Below are 19,018 nucleotides of genomic sequence, written 5' to 3' on the forward strand. Positions count from 1 at the left end.
TTGCGGGGTTGCCACATGTTTGAAAATTGAAATTCCACATAATTCATCAGTTAAATAAAATATGTATCGCAGTGTCCGGCGAAGAAGAGTTAACAATGATTAAGCTTGAAAGTACTTTGGAATAGGGCTGCCACCTGTTTGAAAGGTCTAACACAATTAACTAATTCAAAAAGTATTTGAAATATAAAGACATTGCAGTCAAACGAAATAATACTAAGAAATCTTTAGTGTAAAGATTTCGAATGTTTCAAGAGAGTTACCACGTGTTAAGAAAATTTTAATTTGAGAATACTTTTGAAAAGGAATCTCAAAAATGAGAGGCCAAATTAGAAGCTTTAGCCTGTAGATGTATGATAATGTTTTATTTTTTTAGTTAAGAACTCTTTTCATTGGTATAGGGTGATTTGAAATTCGATCAAAATAAAAATATGCACTATGCGATCTATTATAACTCTGACTAACATTTGGAATATTTTTTAAGTTTTTGAAATTCAATTTTTGGCGTGTGAACGCCATGCGGGTTCACTAGTTATTTTTAATTTTTCAAAACACATTAACAAAATTTTAAATACATATTTTTTTCTCTGTTACATGTCATCAATAAAAGGTTAATGACTTCGAATGGACTAACAAAAGACGTTCAGGGTTAAAAACTCTATCAGCCGTTTTCAGTTTGGCCTTGGCGTGAATTATGGCCTCAAATGCTCGATACTCTGGTATTTTTAGAACCTCCGAGTCATGCCCTGCTCTAGTTTTAACCACCGGCTGATGTATTTGAATAGGATAAAATTTACTTACATTGTGCTTTCGAATAAAAAAAGAAATTTTTAAATTTCATATTTTATTTTTTTTTTATTATTTTTTAAATTTCAAATTGTCGGTATCACATCGAATAGTTGGCATATTTTTAAAATAGCAAATATCCACATAAATTAGCATAAAAAGATACATACATATATGCATTTATAAAAATTCGTAAACAACACTTTGAGTTTTAGCATTTTTATTATTATCTAAGCTTCATAGTTTCATTTCGTTTTGCTTTCTTTTATTTCAATTTATTTCATTTAAATTTGTTTTTATATATTTTTTTTGTTTTTACTTATTTTTTCATTTTATTTCATTTTTAAATTTCATTCTTGAAAACCCCCAAATGACATTTGGCTCGCGGGTAGAAAACCATAAGGTTTCTTAACGATATAATATTTCTGCAAATCGAAATTCAAACAGTTATCGCTAAATTCACCAAACCAAAACGTGCACTAAAAATCATACAAACTTTTTAATTTTATTGCTTGAATAACGCCAACTGCGCCATGCAAATGCGATTTGTTGAAATAATTGCATATTGTCAAAACCAGCACACTTCCAGGAACCAATTTTCCAGCTGGTACAGCAAATACTTCGCACATATGTATGTACATACATCTACATACATATGTGTGTATGTTTGAACCTCCAGTAGTATCTTCAGCGCTTCCGTCGACCGCGACGACGCCCATTCGCTTTTCACAGCCTTTCGCAATCGGCGCATGTGCTGCTCACTGGCTTGTTTCAATTTCCAGGTTACCATATGATATGGAATTTATATAGCTCTGTCACCGAGTTACAATGCCCAGCTATCCTAGAAATTGGAAAGCAAAGAAACACACAAACAAACGTTTTTATATACATACAAACATATAATACTCTAAAAATCGCTAAGCTTTTGTCTTGTATGAATTGTTGTATGCTTACTTTTCCCTTTCGTTGTCAGCGCAAAACCAGGACCACCCGTTACACCGCCGGCTCCATTACTGCCACGTGAACTGGAATTTGGCTCTTCGGATGTTGGTGTAGATTGCATCAGCGTATCTAAGTCATCATCGCATTCAATCACATCAGGATATAGCGGTCTGAAGTTATTTCGCCGCCATTGTGGTACTTCCGTGCAACCGCTGCTCGTATTTCTGCCTGCCGCCATGCCATTATTATTACTATTGCACTCATTCAAACGCACTGTTCCCCCATTCTCAATTGTGTAAGTTATCATGTTGTAAGTGTCATTGTTGCCGTTGCTTCTGTCCTTGCGCAAGTTTGCGTAACGATATGTGTAGTAAATATTTCCACAACCGCCGCCGCCGCCGCCGCCACTGCCGCCACCGCCACCAACTGCAGCTTCTGCATATAAATTGTTGCGTATACGCATCGACGAATTGGCAAAGTTCGAACGTATCGATGTGGCACGTGTATGCATGGAGAGCGTACGCTCATGTGCAGTCAAGTTGGTGCGAAATTTGCAAAAGCAGGCAGAAAAACGCTTATTGAATTCTCGCTTGAATTTTTCCTGAAATGAAATTTATATTGAGCTGTGTTAATAGAAGTCAGCGGGATTGAAATTAGATTTCTACATTTCTTTGGAAAAATGTGTATGTACAAAATTTGCAATCAGAGGACGTTTTCCCTTTATCATTTCCATTTGAACTCTATTTGAAAATTGAAATTTGAAATTGTGGAAATTATCGATGGTCAAAATTTAAAAAATTAAGAGAAACAAGCCGAGTCCGACAATAAATTATTATATACCATTTTAAGGGTCTATCCTCTTCTCAGATCATATTCGATCTTTGCAATCGATTAAAAAAAAGTCATTCAAAAACTCATAAATCTACAAAATCGTATTTTCTGACCTAAATCGGCAAGTCGCGAGCTCTAAATAACCTTTAAAATTTCTGTAAAAATAGGCGATAATATTTCTCATAAAAACAAATAAAATTAGGGGATAGGGTCTTGAAATTTCCAAAAAAAAAACATTTTCGATGGACACCCTAATGAATGTTCGTTACATATTTCGAGCTCGACATCGCCCGGCTGGATATCAAAACCGTGACATTCCGAGATGATAGAACACGGCGTGGTTTGTGGTGAATGCTAATCCGGTACTATTGTCTCGATGGTGATCTTGACGGAACATAGTGTGTGCGACGCAACTCAATTCTGTTGAAAACAAGTTCGTTTCTTGGATCACATGTATCAATACATTCCATGCCGACATATAAAGACGGTTATATCAGCGATGTTACTCTACAGTTCATGGTAGTTTGGCTGCCTTAGGGGCTTGTCACAATCCGGGGGTGATACATAAGTGATGTCGTTTACCTTGTTGTCCTCTTGAGCATGCCGTTGTAGGAGTCGTTGCCTGATGGTCAGGGGTTAACAGCGTCTCGGGCGTCCATTGCAGTCGCAGAACTAACAAAATTCGAGGTAATCACTTGTTCACTCCAGGTCTGAGACACGAACAGACGTTGAGGTACCAATAGCTATAGGTTAGTGCTCATGTGAGGTGGAGGAAGGGGAAGAAAGTTGGAAAGGCGGAAGTTTTGTTACTCAAGAGAGCCCTGTGGAGCCGTACGGGCTCCTTGCGTGAGTTGTGAGCAGCCGTCGAGTCTGGAGCAACAAGGGACCACATACCGTGTGGTCTATTCCCTGTGTGACCCAAAGCTAAATATAACAGTTCTTGGGAAGTATCTTATCGGGTAAATGCAGCAATAACAGTGGTTCGATGTTGCGCTCAATGCCAGTCTGCCATGAGACTCTGCACTCATACACACAAGGTGACTTAAGCCACAACATGTGAAAATGGTGGCACTTCTGTTAGCTCGCTAAATAGCTACTGTGTAAGTGTTATCGTGATGTATATATTGTATCAGAAAGTCAGCCGCTGTCCTGCTTGTATATAATATTCAGCATTGTAATTGGTTTATGGCACCGGGCGATTAAATTAAGCATTTAATTAATAGGCGTGTTTTATTTGACGAAAAATTTAAGCTATTAGCTTATTTTTTATGGAATACTTACCCAATATAGTTACGTTGGCTAAGTCTTACATACAAAATAAGCTAATAGCTTTAATTTCTCGTCAATAAAACACTAATCTAAATGTCAATCAATTTAATATTGACAACGATATCAGTGCTGCAACTTAATAAAAGACCACGCATGCGGAACAAGCACTTACACGGACTCAGAAGGCTGTGCTGCTTCTCGCGAATTGCGGTGACGGTATTTTTTTTATTATGAATTTTTGTATGCACAATATTACATTCAGACCTAAGTTGAAGCTCTACGTCAACGCATAGTTGAACTCCGTTGACGCCAATCATGGAGTAAGAGTTGATTGAGGTGTTGATTTACTCTGGATAAATAGCACTGACGGCCTGTCTGTTCAGCGTCGGCTCTGGTGATTGTGCGATATAGGTATGGATAATGACCATGGTTCCATAAAGATGGTTTCCAAAGTACCTAAAAAGTGGTTCTACTTCCAGTAAATATGTTCGGCTACTCCCTGCGATAGCAAATAAGTAGAAACTACTTGCGACTACGATATGTATATAGGGTTGAGACGACGTCAGAAGGCTTTACAAGTCTGTAACTTCGTTTGCTTAACTGCGACCCACTATTCGCTGGTGATATGAAGGCCTTTTTAATGCAATTTTTTAATATAAGGCTGAAAAAATGCCAATCTGAGCGACGTCTTGTAAAGCAAAATAAAGATGTTGCTGGCATATGCAGATGATATCGACATAGTCGGTCTGAAACAAAGGGACGTATACGCATCATTTTCCAGTTTAGAAAACGAAGCTTAAGAGGTTGGTCTAGCTGTGAATGAAGGCAAGACAAAGTACTACCACCTGGCAACATATAAAGAGTCGACGCGTTTAGAAACACACTTCACTGTTGGCAGCTATAACTTTGAAGTAGTGAAGGACTTTGTCTTCCTAGGATCCAGCATAAACACCACTAACACCGTCAGCCTGGAGATCAAGCGAAGAAGAACTGTTGCCAACATGTGATACTTCGAGCTCGGTTACCACTTAAAAAACAGAGTCCTCTCTCGAAGAACAAACATTACAGTCTACAAGTCTCTCGTCATGCCCGTTCCTCTATATGACGCAGAAACGTGGCCGAAGAGAAGGCTTTGGGTGCTTTCGAGAGAACTACTCCACACAAGATCTACGGCCCTGTTCGCGTGGACGATGGGTATAAGTAAAGATGAGCTCTTTAACGACATGGACATAGTTAAGCGCATAAAAATGCAGCGATTTCGCTGGCTTGGATATGTTGTACGCATGGCTGATGACGCTCCGGTGACATGATTTTTCGACTCCGCAGCTATGGGTGGGCAACGAAATCAAGTGCGCGAACGAACAAAATGGAAGGACCAAGTGCAGAAGGACCTGTTTGCACTCGGGATGAGTAATTGGCGCAAATTCCGCACAGCAGAGAGGCTATTGGAGACGTTTTTAGGTTCCGGCCCAGAACGACAAATGGTTGTTGTGCCAAATAAGAAGAAGATCAACGCTCTTGCATTTACTTACAACTGCAGTTGTGTGAACGGGGGAGAATAGCAATGCTATGCAATGTTATTTTTGTAACCATTAAAACTTTCCGTGGAGGTTGATTACTAATTATAGGTTAACTTGGTCCATTTTATTATCTATTAACGACTTTTAAACACAGGTCAAACACACGTCACCAGTATGATTTATCGACGCCAACAACGAGCAAGTTATAGCGTATGAGATTAGTGAAACTCCTCCTGAGGCCAGATTATGCTTCGGGATTTGTAAATTGGGCAATAGTGGGGAGATGTTGTGAACCCCAGCTTAATTATTCTTACCTTCAAAGGTTGATCTCAAAACATTAATGACAACTGTCAACCACTTAGGTCATTTGCTGATCACCGTTTCATTCTCTGTGGTAAGGATATTCTCTAGTAGCGTGAATTGACCGACGGTGTCGAAAGCTGGTTTCTTCATCGCAGAGCAGTCCTTCCTATTATTAACTACAAAAGCTATAGATAATTCTAATGAACTTAAAGAGTAGACATAGTACTTTATCATGAAACATCTCAAGAATTTTCATATTGAATTTTTTTTTTCAACAAAAGCAAAAAGATGTCTTCTGGTTGGAATTATGGATTTGAAATATTCTAAGAAATAAGAAGAAGTACAAACGCTCAAGCATCTTTTGATTGAAATCATTAAATGGCAATGGATTACTTTAGAAAAAACCACCTACGCGTAGTCTCTTTTCTAAGATGACTGCAATTTCACGACCTTTTGCGTGCAGTAAATCAAATTTTACTTTCTCTTATACTATAATCTTACAGTCTATAAACTACTTCACAGGCGCATAAGTTGCAACCAAAATAAATTTTAATACTATTAGTTTGTGTATTACTCACATTATATATGCCATAGATGAAGGGATTGTAGCAACTGTTGCTCATCGCCAGCCAATCACAGCAGAACCAAATTATGCTGATGAAGTGATATTCGTTGATTTCCGGTATGGTTACATATAGCATATTGTAAACCTGTAGCGGCAGCCAGCAAATGCCGAATACAATCACAACGACAATCAACATTTTTATGACCTGCCAAATGAAATGCATATGAAAATCAAATATACTGATACTTAATACCTATGCATTTATGCAACTAATGTGAAAGTCAAGCACAGATGTGCTGAGTATATAAGCACTGAATATTCTTTGGTTATTCTATATGCCGCCGTATCTATAAAAATCTGAACATAATTATGAAATAAACCCAAACCAAATAATTTAATTAAGCAAACAGTGATCATTTGCAAATGTTCGCTTCCTTTTAATCGAATATGCATACAAGTACACACGGTTTTGTATATATGTATATTTAAGTGTGTATGTGCATTAAAGTGTTCCTTAAACTATCAACATCATGGGGCACCCCTTTATTTCATTTTATGTGCAAAATCAAGACATCCACGAATATTTCTCAATGTTAAACAAGTTTGTAGGACGCCAACAGGGTTTGAAAAAATTTAACTTTTCTAAAAACAACGCAAAAATTCGCCAAAAATTTGCTTTGACCAGCTATAACTGAGCAGTTTATCAATTTGTATGAAAAAGTTTAAATTATATGTAAAATTTATCAGATTTCAAGACAAGATTTTGTCGAATTTTTGCGTTTAAAAAATAAACATTTTTCATTCCCCTAATTAAATTTTTTTTCGTAGATGTTTTCGTGTTGTACGTAGAACAAAATAAAGGGTTGCCTCATACAAAATTTAGTTGTTAATATTTTTTAAGGGCCACCCTAATGTACATACATGTAAGCACTGTGCACGAGACAGCTTAATTAGGGATTAAATTTGCGCTCACAGCAAAACAAGTAAGCAGCAAGTTCATGCAAATGCAATTACACACAGTGACTCAAACAAATGACCACGTGTTGATTTTTTTTCCGATTTTTAAATCCGATCATTGGATCATGAAGAGATTAATTATAATCTTAAATTTTTATATGAGAATTGAAGTCGGTTGTGATTATTGCTTAAAAATTATTTGTTTTGAATATTATTCTATAAAATTATTGTCCAAGGTTTAACAAAAACCATATAAATAAAGGTTTAAAATTTTGTGTAATATTTAGGAAAATTTAAAATATTTGCATTAAAATTTCAAGCTTTTTAACCTAAACATTTTAAGAGCATTTCTGGGTATGCAGTTTTATAGCCCATACAATTTTATGACGTTTTCTAAGACTAACAGCCAGTTTCACCAAACTATTTAAGTGGAAATTAACTTTAATTTTCGAATTTTCGGTTTCACCAATCAATTTTAATTTTGATTTAAGTGACCTATGCTCTGCACTTAAATAAAAGTTAAATCAGAATAACCACATTCAGAGGTGTTACACGTTTAATCACCTGATCATTGTGTAACTGCTGCTTACTTGTATACCAGCCCTGCTTTTACAACACAGCGTGCCAAAGCTTTCAAAAGCTCTCAGTACAAATGAAAGCGAAAGCTAGTCGTAGTTTGTTTTACAACCACTTTTTACTCACTTAAATAAATAGTTTATTGAAACTGAAAATTATTTAAATGAGAATTAAATACAAAATTAAGTTAAAGTTAATTTCCACTTAAATAGTTTGGTGAAACCGGCTGTTAGACTTGACTTCACTTGAAAATTGTGTATCTGGCAAATGAGCAGCGCGTGTATGTAGTTACCCAAAAAAACAACATCACTTAGAAATTTGGAGAACTATAGATTTTTGATTTCTAAGTTAAATCTCTAAGTGCAAAGAGAGCCCTGAGAGAATCATGCTGCCATTTAATTTTTTAATAAAATCCCTAAGAATATGCCACATAAATAAATTTTTTTGTATAAATGTAATTCATCTGGCAATCGAAAAACAAACTTTCAAATAAAGACAGAAAATGAAATAAAAACCAGTTACTGGTAATTTTGTATTCATTCTGTTGTAAAGACAAATTAAACGTTTGCAATTTAGGTGTACAAATACAAGTGCCGATATTCAAAATAAAAAGAAAAGGTAATAGGTGACACGCTGAGTAATCGTTTCTAAGTTTCTAGGTAAGTCAAGTCAAGTCTAAGTCTTGCATAACTTTAATGAAGTGCAAGTTTCAATCCGCTAAAAATCGCGTTAGTTTTTAATAATATATATATTTTTTTTTGTGATTACTTTTTCTGTTTTTTTTCTTTTTGTATATAAGGAGTGCAATTTACAAATACTGGCGTTGATTTTATGAAATTTTGTTGCGAACGGTTTCCGGCATTTTATTTCATAAGAAATTCATGCTTATATTGAAAAAAGTGCAAAAATCCGTTAGCAAAAAAAAAAAACAAATATTAAAAATCAACGCAATTTTTTAGCCACTAAAATTTGCACATTATCACACTAAAATTTTATGGGCAACAAAACTGCAGACCCAGAAATGTTCTAAAGAATCAGATTAAAAAATTTAGAATTTTGATGAATTTTCCTAAATTGTGTATAAAGTTTGACACTTTTATTTATAAGAATTTTTTTAAAGCTTTAACAAAATTTTTATAAAAAAATAACAAAAAGAAATTAAGTTAAAAAATCAACACGTGGTCACTTGTTTGAGTCACTGTGTTAACATTAGACTGCCTCACGCTCCATACGAAAACGTCATGAATTTTTTAACTCCAAATAAAATATTTCGATTGAGCTCAGCGTCGCTAAGAAGCTGGCAGGCGTTGAAAATACTGAGATATGAGCGAATTTCCATGGAAATGAATAGAATTTTTACTAAAAAAAACCCCAATTATAATTTAGCGTATTGATAACTTTAATTTTATTCAAATCGATTATAAAGTAAGCTCATTTGTCTAACACCGCGGATATTCAGCTAAAAAAAAAATTTTAAATCATACATAGCACGATTTCTAAAGATATCGTCACCAACGCGCAACCCCGAATGAATCAAGTGGCAGGCAGCATAAATTCGCCAAATTTAATGTGTCACTTGCGGAAGCAGCTGGTTTTTTCGTGAGGCACCCTTATGTTCATACATACATACATCTGCACATACATATGTATGTATGTATCTAATAGAAGCCATAGACATTTCGGCACATTAATTATTCTTGTACTTACTTTCTTCTTATTTCGCATTAATGCCATGTCACGCGTATCCTCCGCATTTCCCGGCGTTCTTGTAAGCCACAGCTTAAGCGCCATCTGTACGTACACGAATGCTATAACACAGAATGGCACCAAATACTGTACAACCACCAGCACATAACGATAAACTCTCAACTGTTCATCCGAAAGATTGACATTCATACAGAAGGGGCGGGTAACATTGTAGATGACATTGTCCTCTTATTTGGGCGCATTCAACAAAAAATTGGAGAAAATAGACAAAACAAAAAGGAGCAAAAAATGGATTATTAAATACCAGAAGGTAGGGGAAACAACACTTTGTGCCTACATACATACGAGTACACGAGAAAGTAATAAGCACACATACATACATACATCTACTTACCCCTGTAGCGCTCGTACATCAACTCAACACGAAAGGCAATGCCAGAGGGGGTGGCGAAAAAGAGCGCCACCACCCAAATTCCAAGTATAATGAATTTCGAAAATAGTTTGGAGGGACGTGCTCTGTGGAGGTGGAAAATGAAATTATTTAATGTAAGTATGAAAGCTACATACGTATATGCATAAATATTTTTTAAAGACTACTAAGTGCTTGTGAGTTTTAAATTTGTATATATTCATACAAAAATTTCGCAAACTATCGGAATGAAAATTGTTGGTGGTAAATAAAAGGAAAGCATTTGGTAAATTTTTCTTTATTCACGCAACAGTTTATTTAGATAATTTTTGCGATATAAAATATTTAGAAAATTTTAAGCGCTTTGAGCGAACCCAAAGTATTTTTTGATTTCGAAAAAAAAAAACGGGAGTATATTTTTTCGATATAGAGCATTAAAATTCGCACTTTATCTTTTCTTTATGCATTTTTGAACCTCTCTAATGTACAAACACCAACAAAGCAAAATTTATTTAAAATAAATTTTTCATCTAAGTAAAGAAATTAGATTCAAATAAAGTAGTCTTTACGCAGTCAAAGGTGATTGATATTTTTGTAACTATTTGGCTTTTACTCAATTCAATTGCTTTTACGAATTGTTTATTAACTTTTCATGTTCGTTAGTCAATTTCGAATTGCTGTATAGTAACTACATATGTACATATGTACTTATAAGCAAATCAAAGAAACTTGTTACACGCAGTTTCTGTTTGCGTAAAGTTTCACTGCATCACAAACCACCAGTGCACATTCTCAAATTAAAATTTAATGCTCTCTTAACAAGTGTATCAAATACAGCAAGCACGCAAATGGATGCCAAATACATAGTATGACTCTGCGTATGAGCAATAAATATTTATATGGGGGCTGTATGTATTCTCAAAGACTTTAGTAAATTGAGTTTTGTATGTAAATACTTAAGCTTGGAAGCAGTAATGCATGTAGTAAGTACGTATGCTATGAGTTGTTGTTACTTTTATTATATAATACCCTATATACACATCTTGAAAATATTTAAATTTTTATTTTTACTTAAGAAAATTATCTTACCTCAGAGGATTGATGATTGCGCGATGTCGATCGATCGCAATGGCGGTCAAAGTAAACACGGACGCATTTACGCTCAATGTTTGAACGAAGGGACAAAATCCGCACATAAACCAAGGTAAATTCCAGCGTTGTAGTAGAGCAGCCTGAAACTGAAAGTGGAAATTTGTAAACAAAATGTTTCAAGTGGCATTACTGTACTGATAAGATTCATCATATATGTGAGGGATTTTTTCAATTAATTACACAGATTTCTGAAGTAAACGGTTAAAACTTTCAAAATTGAATTTAAAGGGTTTTATAAGGTGACATTTTCATAAAAATATTCCGTTTTCATGAATTTTCTTTCTAAATTTATATATTTAATGATTAGATAAAAATAGTTTTGTGTAGAAATTGTCTGTTAGTTTAAGTCACGGCGTTTAAAATTCTTCTTTACCCTAAGATTTTCAAGATATCCATAAAAAATCACTTCCGACTAGAGATGCCAGATCGAAATTAAATTTTTTGTTTTGTCTTTTTTTGTTTTGTTCTTAGTTACGAAAAAGCATCTGTGAAGTGCATATCGCGATCAAACGGCGAAGAAAGTTTATTCAAGTTCAAAATTTGAGGGCAAAATGACAGAACGGCTACGGGCTAAGTGTGCAGAGATATTTGCAGTTATTGCCTAACTTTGGTTTTGTATCTCCGGATTCTGAAAAAGCATCTGTGAAGTGCAGAAGAACATAAACGCATTCTAACAAAAAAATCGGCAACCAGAAATTTTTCTAATGTTAAAAAATTGGGTTAATATTACCAAATCATTGTTGAAATTATCAACCAAGGCATTGTTAATATTAAGCAAAAATCACTTTGATTCATTTTGAAGTTTGAATTTAGTAATATTAACCAATTTATGGTTGAATTTTTTCTAAGTGGACACTTTTGAGCAATGCGGGCTTTTATTTGTTTATTTTTATTTTTTTAGCTGATATCCGTATTTCACTACTTATTTACGCTTTTTAAAAAGAGTAATTTGTTGTTCTAGCTTTTTAAATGGGCATCTGAAAATGTGGCAATTTAAAATACACATTCCCCTAAATTTAAGTAATTTTTTTTTTAATAAAAACAGGCTGACTCACCTGGGGTCGTCGGTTCGAATCCCGCTGAAGAAGTCTGATGAGGAAATGTGGTGATTTCCGAAATAGCTATCACTTCTACTATTTTTTCAAATTGTTGTTGCTTTTACACAATAGTTTTTCATTAAAAAAACGGACTCACGCTTAATAAAAATTGGTGAATACAATTGTTATAAGGCCATAAATAACAAACCCCAAAAAAATGTATTAAGAAATTAAAAAAGTATCTCTTATTCATTTCCTAATGGTTAGACGCCTGAAATAATTTTTTCCAAAAAAACTTGTATTGATTTGGCCTCTGTGTGTAATACATACATATGTATATTGTTCAATTGCATTTAAATTTTTGGCATTTTCTTTTTTTTTGACAAAACCTTTAACTGATCTCGGTTGGTTTGTTGGTTAAGTAACTCCAATTAACGCTACTCGCAATTAACCCCGAAAAGAAAGCAGCAGAAGTCTTTTAAATCCAGCATGTGGAGTTCAAGAACTAAAGAAGTTGAAGTGGGTTAATATAATTTATATTTATTTAGAGAGTTTAGATTAGAGTTCGCCTAGATGCCTGATTCTAGTCCTAAATAGTGCTGGCAAAATACAGAGCATATGCTCCACCCTCTCTTCTGCATCTCGCGAATTACAACTACGACAAGAAATGTTGTGTTCGAGTACTAGTCTTGCAGCATGGATTCCCATGAGCCAGTTCCCTGTGTAAACGGCAATTAAACGAGATAAATCCCTCCTGTTCAGTGTTATGAGAAATGCGGTGTGTTTTGCACTACATACTCCTGCAGACCCCACAGGATTGTCGGTCTTTGCACCTGCTATTAGCCACCTTTTGACGACAAAGACCTCTGCCTGAAAAGCACTGGCCAAATTCGGTAGTCGAATACACTCTTCGATTTGGAGGTCGGTTGAAAAAATGTCCGCCCCTACGCCACAATCCATTTTTGAGCCGTCCATAAAAATAGATACTTCGAAGTTTTCAGAAAAATAGCCAAAACTGGTCAACATTTTACTTAACTTAATCAGCTGAGCGCAAGTGTGTCTAAGCTATATGTATATGTAACTGAGCCAACAAGTATAAACAATTAAATTCGAGTTTAGATTATAAACGGGGAAAGGCCTGTATGCTTGATTTGTTTTTTATTTACTACTCAATTGTCCATATTTAATATAAAAATATTAAGTTGTTTTAACTTGCCACCAAATATAAGTTCGTTTGTATGTATGTATATGTATATATATATACAAATAGCAACATAAATTTGAATCATCTAATGTGTGTCCTGCCAAATGTAACTACATTTTACCATCAATCAGAAGCTATTATTACACCTTTCATAAATATTATAGCTAATGTTTTACTATAAATATTATGTTTCAACCTCAGGCGTTTTATTGCAGAACTAAGTTGGAAAAAATGTAACAGGTTTTTGGGCAATAAATAGCATGTATGTATGTATGTATGTATGTATATTCGCTTACATAAATTCGGGCATACACATAATAAGGCGTGCGTATTTGAGCTTTTTTATATTAACTCACGTTCGAAAATAAGGTAAGGTTTTTCTTCAATATTTTTCCACCTTGGAAACTACACAGCCACATCCTACATACTTACAAATTTGCCGTATTTACCTACACGTGCCCGAGGGTGTTTCAATTTACTCCCTGTTTGTGTTTACTGTGTACATTAGGGGGTCGAAAAATGCATGTGAAAAAGTAAAGTCGGAATTTTTATATCTTCGTCCCGTTGGATGATTCTATACCGAAAAATATACCCATTTTTTATTTTTAAATCAAAAAATGTTTAGAGGTCGCTCAAAGTTTTCTGCGTATTTTATATAGGGAGAAACGGCTTTCGAAAAATTGTATAGAATTCTTTAAAATTAATATTTTTTGATCGGCAAAACACTGTTTCTCTTCAGGAGACATCTAGTTAAAATAAAAAATTGTTTATTTAACCATCTTTTGTGATTAAATATTTTTTATAGGTCCCCCAAAAAATTCAAGGAAGGGACCCGTTAAAAATCATTAGTATTAAATAATTGCAAAATAAATCTTCTGAAAAAAAACAGTCTTCCGAAAATATTGATTTTCAAGAATTCTATAACATTTCTGTGAAAAGTTATTTTTTTCTTTTCTCATATAAAAATGGGAAAACTTTGAGCGCTTTAAGGGACCTTTGTTGGGATGTTTGTTAATTTCTAAATAAAAAATTCGGGTATATTTTTTTCGAAATGGAACAAAATTAAAATTCCGACTTTACTTTTGTGAACCACCCTAGTATACATACACTATCCATATAAGCTATGTGTTTATTAATGTCTCAGCTTAGTGTAAATACGTACCTGAAATGGAATACAGAAAAGTCCAATGATTACGTCGGCAACGGCTAAATTCGCTATATATGTATTGGTAACGGTACGCATTTGTCTCGTTGTAATCACCACCCATATAACCAGCGAGTTGCCAATGACAGCTAAAATACTTATGCTACCATAGAAAATGGAAAGGAGGATGATAATTTCGAGTGGTGCGGAGTAAAGACGTTCTGAAAAGAATGAAAAATAAAATCAGCATGCGATTCCGTTTTGTATTTTAATTATGTATGTATGTTCATATGAAATGTAAATGTAATCGATCAGAATTTTGAAGTTTTCCTGGAAGTTAGCAATTTGAAAATCTTCTTACTACAGCAGGTTACGACACGTGCTACTCCATTATTTCTGTGGTAACTTTCATTAAAAAAGAAAAAAAACACAGTTTATTTACTATTTAGTAGATATATATTACGATCACATCGCCAGTTACAAACACTGACATAATGTCATTAGCCATTCAAATCACGTATGAATTCATTCAGCAACCTATTTAGTTGGTAGGATATTTCCTGTATCTTTATTTAGCTCGCTAGGTCATTAATCATATAACAGAGCTTACATCACCGCAGTACAAGAAATGCAATTGATATGCCACTAGACAGCGCACAAATTTGGTGGTTAGGCATTTTTGGTTAGGCGGAAATTACGACATCTTGTCTCCTAGTCCACCGCCATCAGAGAGTGTATTGCTATACTTTAGCACTTTAGATTTATTTGTGCGCACACTAGGGCGGAGGGAAGGGGACATCGAGATCAAATCGAGATGAAATCGCATTTGGCGAATTCAATTCCATGATAGACAAGGTAGGCATATTTGGTTATTTCTTTAGTCGGAAAATTCAATCTTCATGTCAATAATTTTGAAAACGGAGATTGACTCATCGATATGGGAATTAATATTAATATCAGGTACAACATCAAAATATCCACAAATTCTTTTGGTCCCCTGGTCCAAGAATGAAAAACCAAATTGATCACGTTGTAATAGATGGGAAAACTCTGCTTTAAGCGTAATTTACGTGCGTTCGACAGCTTAATTGCAACAAAGACGCGTGGTGCGCCTCTGTGCGTTAAGGAAAGTAGCTTACAGGGTCCGATGCAAAGCGAGTTAGTAATTTGACTGGCTGATGGTAACTGGGAACGAAGGCTATGCCGAGGGCTTCATACCTTTCGTGAACATCTGAAAATTTTACTTTAACAGATTACTGCGTTTGAAAAAAATTATATATTCACAGCATACATAGATAGAGGAGATACATATACATAAAAAATCGTATCTATACAATCAGAGGTATGGAAGATATACCTTATATAGCACCAATCGAAGTGATTTTAACTGCTGTGTGATCGGTATGTAAACCGGTAACACAATTTAATAGGTTTAGCTTCCTACATAAAAGAGATATATCGCAAAAACTGGTATCTAAACAATCAGTGGTGTAAGAGATAAAGCTTATACGGCATAGATTTTGACGTTTTTTTTAATTAGACTTTGTATTATTATTTATAAAATAGCTTAAGAAATTTATCGGTTTTATCTGTCCAAATAAGGAGTTTTACAGTAAAACCCCATATCTGAACAATCAGTTGTATGGAGGTAATAAATAAGTTATAGTGACCCGATCTCTATTAATTTTACTGTAAACTTTCTATTGATAATGAGTGAAAAAATGCCATGTTCCTAGCTACTTAAATGGAGGAACGAAAAATCCTATATCTGAAAAATCAGTTGTATGGAAGCTATAAGTTCTAGTGACCCGATCTTTGTAATTTTCACACTAAGTATTCTGTTGATAATGGGTGCAAGTATTGCAAAATTTCATGTTCGTAGCTGCATAAATGAAGAAGTTATAACGAAAAATCACATATCTGAACAATCAGTTGTATGGATGCTATATGCTATAGTGCTCCGATTCTTCCGCTTCCGACAAATGATTAATACATTATAAAAATACACCCACCTACCAAATTTCATCCGGATATCTCGAAAACTGAGAGATTAGATTGCATACAAACAGACGGACAGACGGACAGACAGACAGACGGACAGACAGAGAGACGGACATGGTTAAATCGACTCAGCTCGACGTTCTGATCATTTAAGTATACATTTTAATGGGTCTATCTCTCCTTTTTCTGGTACTTACAAACATCGGACCATCGGATGGGCCTCTAGAAAAGCACAAATGTTTTATTTTTTTTTAATGGGGTTGCCACCTGTTGATAAAATTACTATATACAATCATAATAAGCGTAGCCATCAGTTCTGCGCCGTCTCAGTCAAACGTAAAGCCTTGGCTTCTAGATGTGCAATAATGGACTATTTTTCTGAGTAGGGTTGCCACCTATTAAAAAGTAAAAAGATTTTCGCCGCTCGTTGGATTACAAAATGAGATATCAAATGAAATGGCCTTCGCCTGTACAAAAACTCTTATTTTTTTAGTAGGGTTCCACCTATTTAAAAATTACAATCTTCTATACATAGTTTAAAAGAAAGGCGAGATTCTTTGAACACGCTAATCTCACTAAACGAGATTTTTTAAGTATAATCTGTATCGATAGGAATATCATCTTTAGTAGCTTAAATTACTATAGGATTGCCAGCTGTCTAAAATATTATTACATCCGCACTGTTCGTTGGATTACAAGAAATGAGGTGTCAAATAAAAGGGCTCGGCATTTATGATGTTCTATAATGTATTACATTTTGAATAGGGTTGCCCCTTTTTAAAAATTAAAAATAAAAGATCTTCACCGTTTGTTGGACCAAAAACTGAGGTACCAAGTGAACGGATATGGTCTATGCATGTGAAATAAGTTTTTATTTTTTGTTTAAGAGGGGTTGCCACCTATTTAAAAATTATGTATATATAATTCGGGAGGGTATTTTTTGCTAATGGCTTGCAAAGTTCATTCAATTTAAAAAAATAAAAATTAGGTGTCAAATGAAAAGGCTTGGACTTTAGATTTGCAGTAAGGTTTTATTTTTCGAAGGGGGTTGCAGCCTGTGCGAAAAATTAAAAAATGTGGGCTGTTCGTTAGATTACAAGAGATGATCTCCTTATCAGACTTCTTCAACCGCGGTCACTGAAATATGAACCAGCGACCGCGAATCACAAAGCCAATGGTCTATTTACCCACTGAGCTAACTTCGCCACGTAAACTTTTGTTGCTTTTATCCACTTTTTTCATATATAAAATCCAACTACAATCAAGAGCAGCAATAACTTCTACCAAAATGTAATTATTGTTGTCAAGCTGAGTACAATTTTTGAGTATAATATGTAAATTAATAATGTTTAAACTAATTTGAAAATAAATTAATTTTAATTTGAATAAAGTTTCACTGAATCTGCAAATAGCTTCATTTAATTTGAATAAAGTTTCGCCTAATAATAAAAGATTTAATTTAATTTTAAAATGCTATAATAAAACACGAAATAGAGCGGCACACACGCTTACTTTTGTTTCTCAATATGCAATTAACCAACAATAAATTAAATTGACGCATTAAATAACCACATTTCTGCCAAAAGCAAAATAGCATAGAGTGCAATTATTTCTTTATACAAAAAACGGGTGCTAAATGTTCCTGTTTAAAAACAAAATATAATAATAATAAATTGTTTAGCATATCTCTTTTTTTCGTATGTGCAGCTGTGCAACTTACCACATAAATTCATTTATAGGTATGCACTAATAAAATTATATAATAAATATGAGAAAATAAGGCAAAATAAATCATTGAAATTACCAAACGATTACGCAAAAGTGACAAATCGCAGCGTAGTACATCCCACAGATATGTGGAAAATTTCTTCCTCCACAATGCCATATTTAATCATTTGATTTGACGTAGTCAGAGTTCTTGGCGTTGAGTTTGACAACATTTTTTAGTTTTTAGTAAAAAATTTATGTTTTTCCTAATTTCTTAAAGGACATTTATGAAAAATTATAATCATTCGCTACGTCATTAGCCTTCAGTTATTAGTCGTTAGTCATTACTTATAAGCCACTTGTCATTATTCACTAGTCATTAGTCATTAGTTATAAGCTAGTCATAAGTCATTAGTCATCACTCATTCCCCACTCCCCTTCATAAAATCCTGGCTATACGACTGCGAACAGGCTAATAAGATACCAGTTCTGTTGCTAAACCAAATGCGTATAGCCTTCTAAAAAAAACATTAACATTACCTATTTGTTATACGAACATAGAAATACTTGCACTTACCAAACTCCTCCTCTTCGAGCACATCATCTTCTGGTATATGCACAACGGGAAACTCATCCATATTTAAGTATGTTAATGCGAAACTTCCTCAATAAAACGATTTCAATATTTAATCCTCACAGAGAGTAAAAGAACGCACATGAGTCGTATTTTAACCTCGTTTTTGCAATTTGCACATATCTGGAAAGCAATGAATGGAAAATGGTAAGTATAATGCATGAATGAATGAAATTAAGGTAATAAGTACTATATATGTATGTATATATATATCGCTGATGGTACATATGTATGTGCATTAGGGTGGTCCAAAAACAGTTACGTCGGAATTGTAATG

At 34.3% G+C, this 19,018-nt stretch overlaps 1 protein-coding gene across 1 annotated transcript; it reads right to left on the bottom strand.

Annotated features, from left to right (window-relative positions):
* Nucleotides 1-1,450: 1,450 nt before the first annotated feature.
* On the bottom strand, nt 1,451-18,745 carry LOC118746464 (RYamide receptor-like). The gene is made up of 8 exons (XM_036480313.1): nt 18,685-18,745; nt 14,418-14,620; nt 10,952-11,100; nt 9,848-9,969; nt 9,454-9,680; nt 6,227-6,418; nt 1,738-2,326; nt 1,451-1,624 (listed from the first exon to the last, which is right to left on the bottom strand). The coding sequence occupies exons 1-8, from the start codon at nt 18,743-18,745 to the stop codon at nt 1,620-1,622; spliced, it is 1,548 nt and encodes a 515-aa protein (XP_036336206.1). The 3' UTR covers nt 1,451-1,619.
* Between the last annotated feature and the right edge of the window lie 273 nt (nt 18,746-19,018).

Source organism: Rhagoletis pomonella, unplaced genomic scaffold (assembly GCF_013731165.1).
Source record: "Rhagoletis pomonella isolate Grant_MI unplaced genomic scaffold, Rhpom_1.0 Rhpom_scaffold_00010, whole genome shotgun sequence".
Lineage (NCBI taxonomy): Eukaryota > Metazoa > Arthropoda > Insecta > Diptera > Tephritidae > Rhagoletis > Rhagoletis pomonella.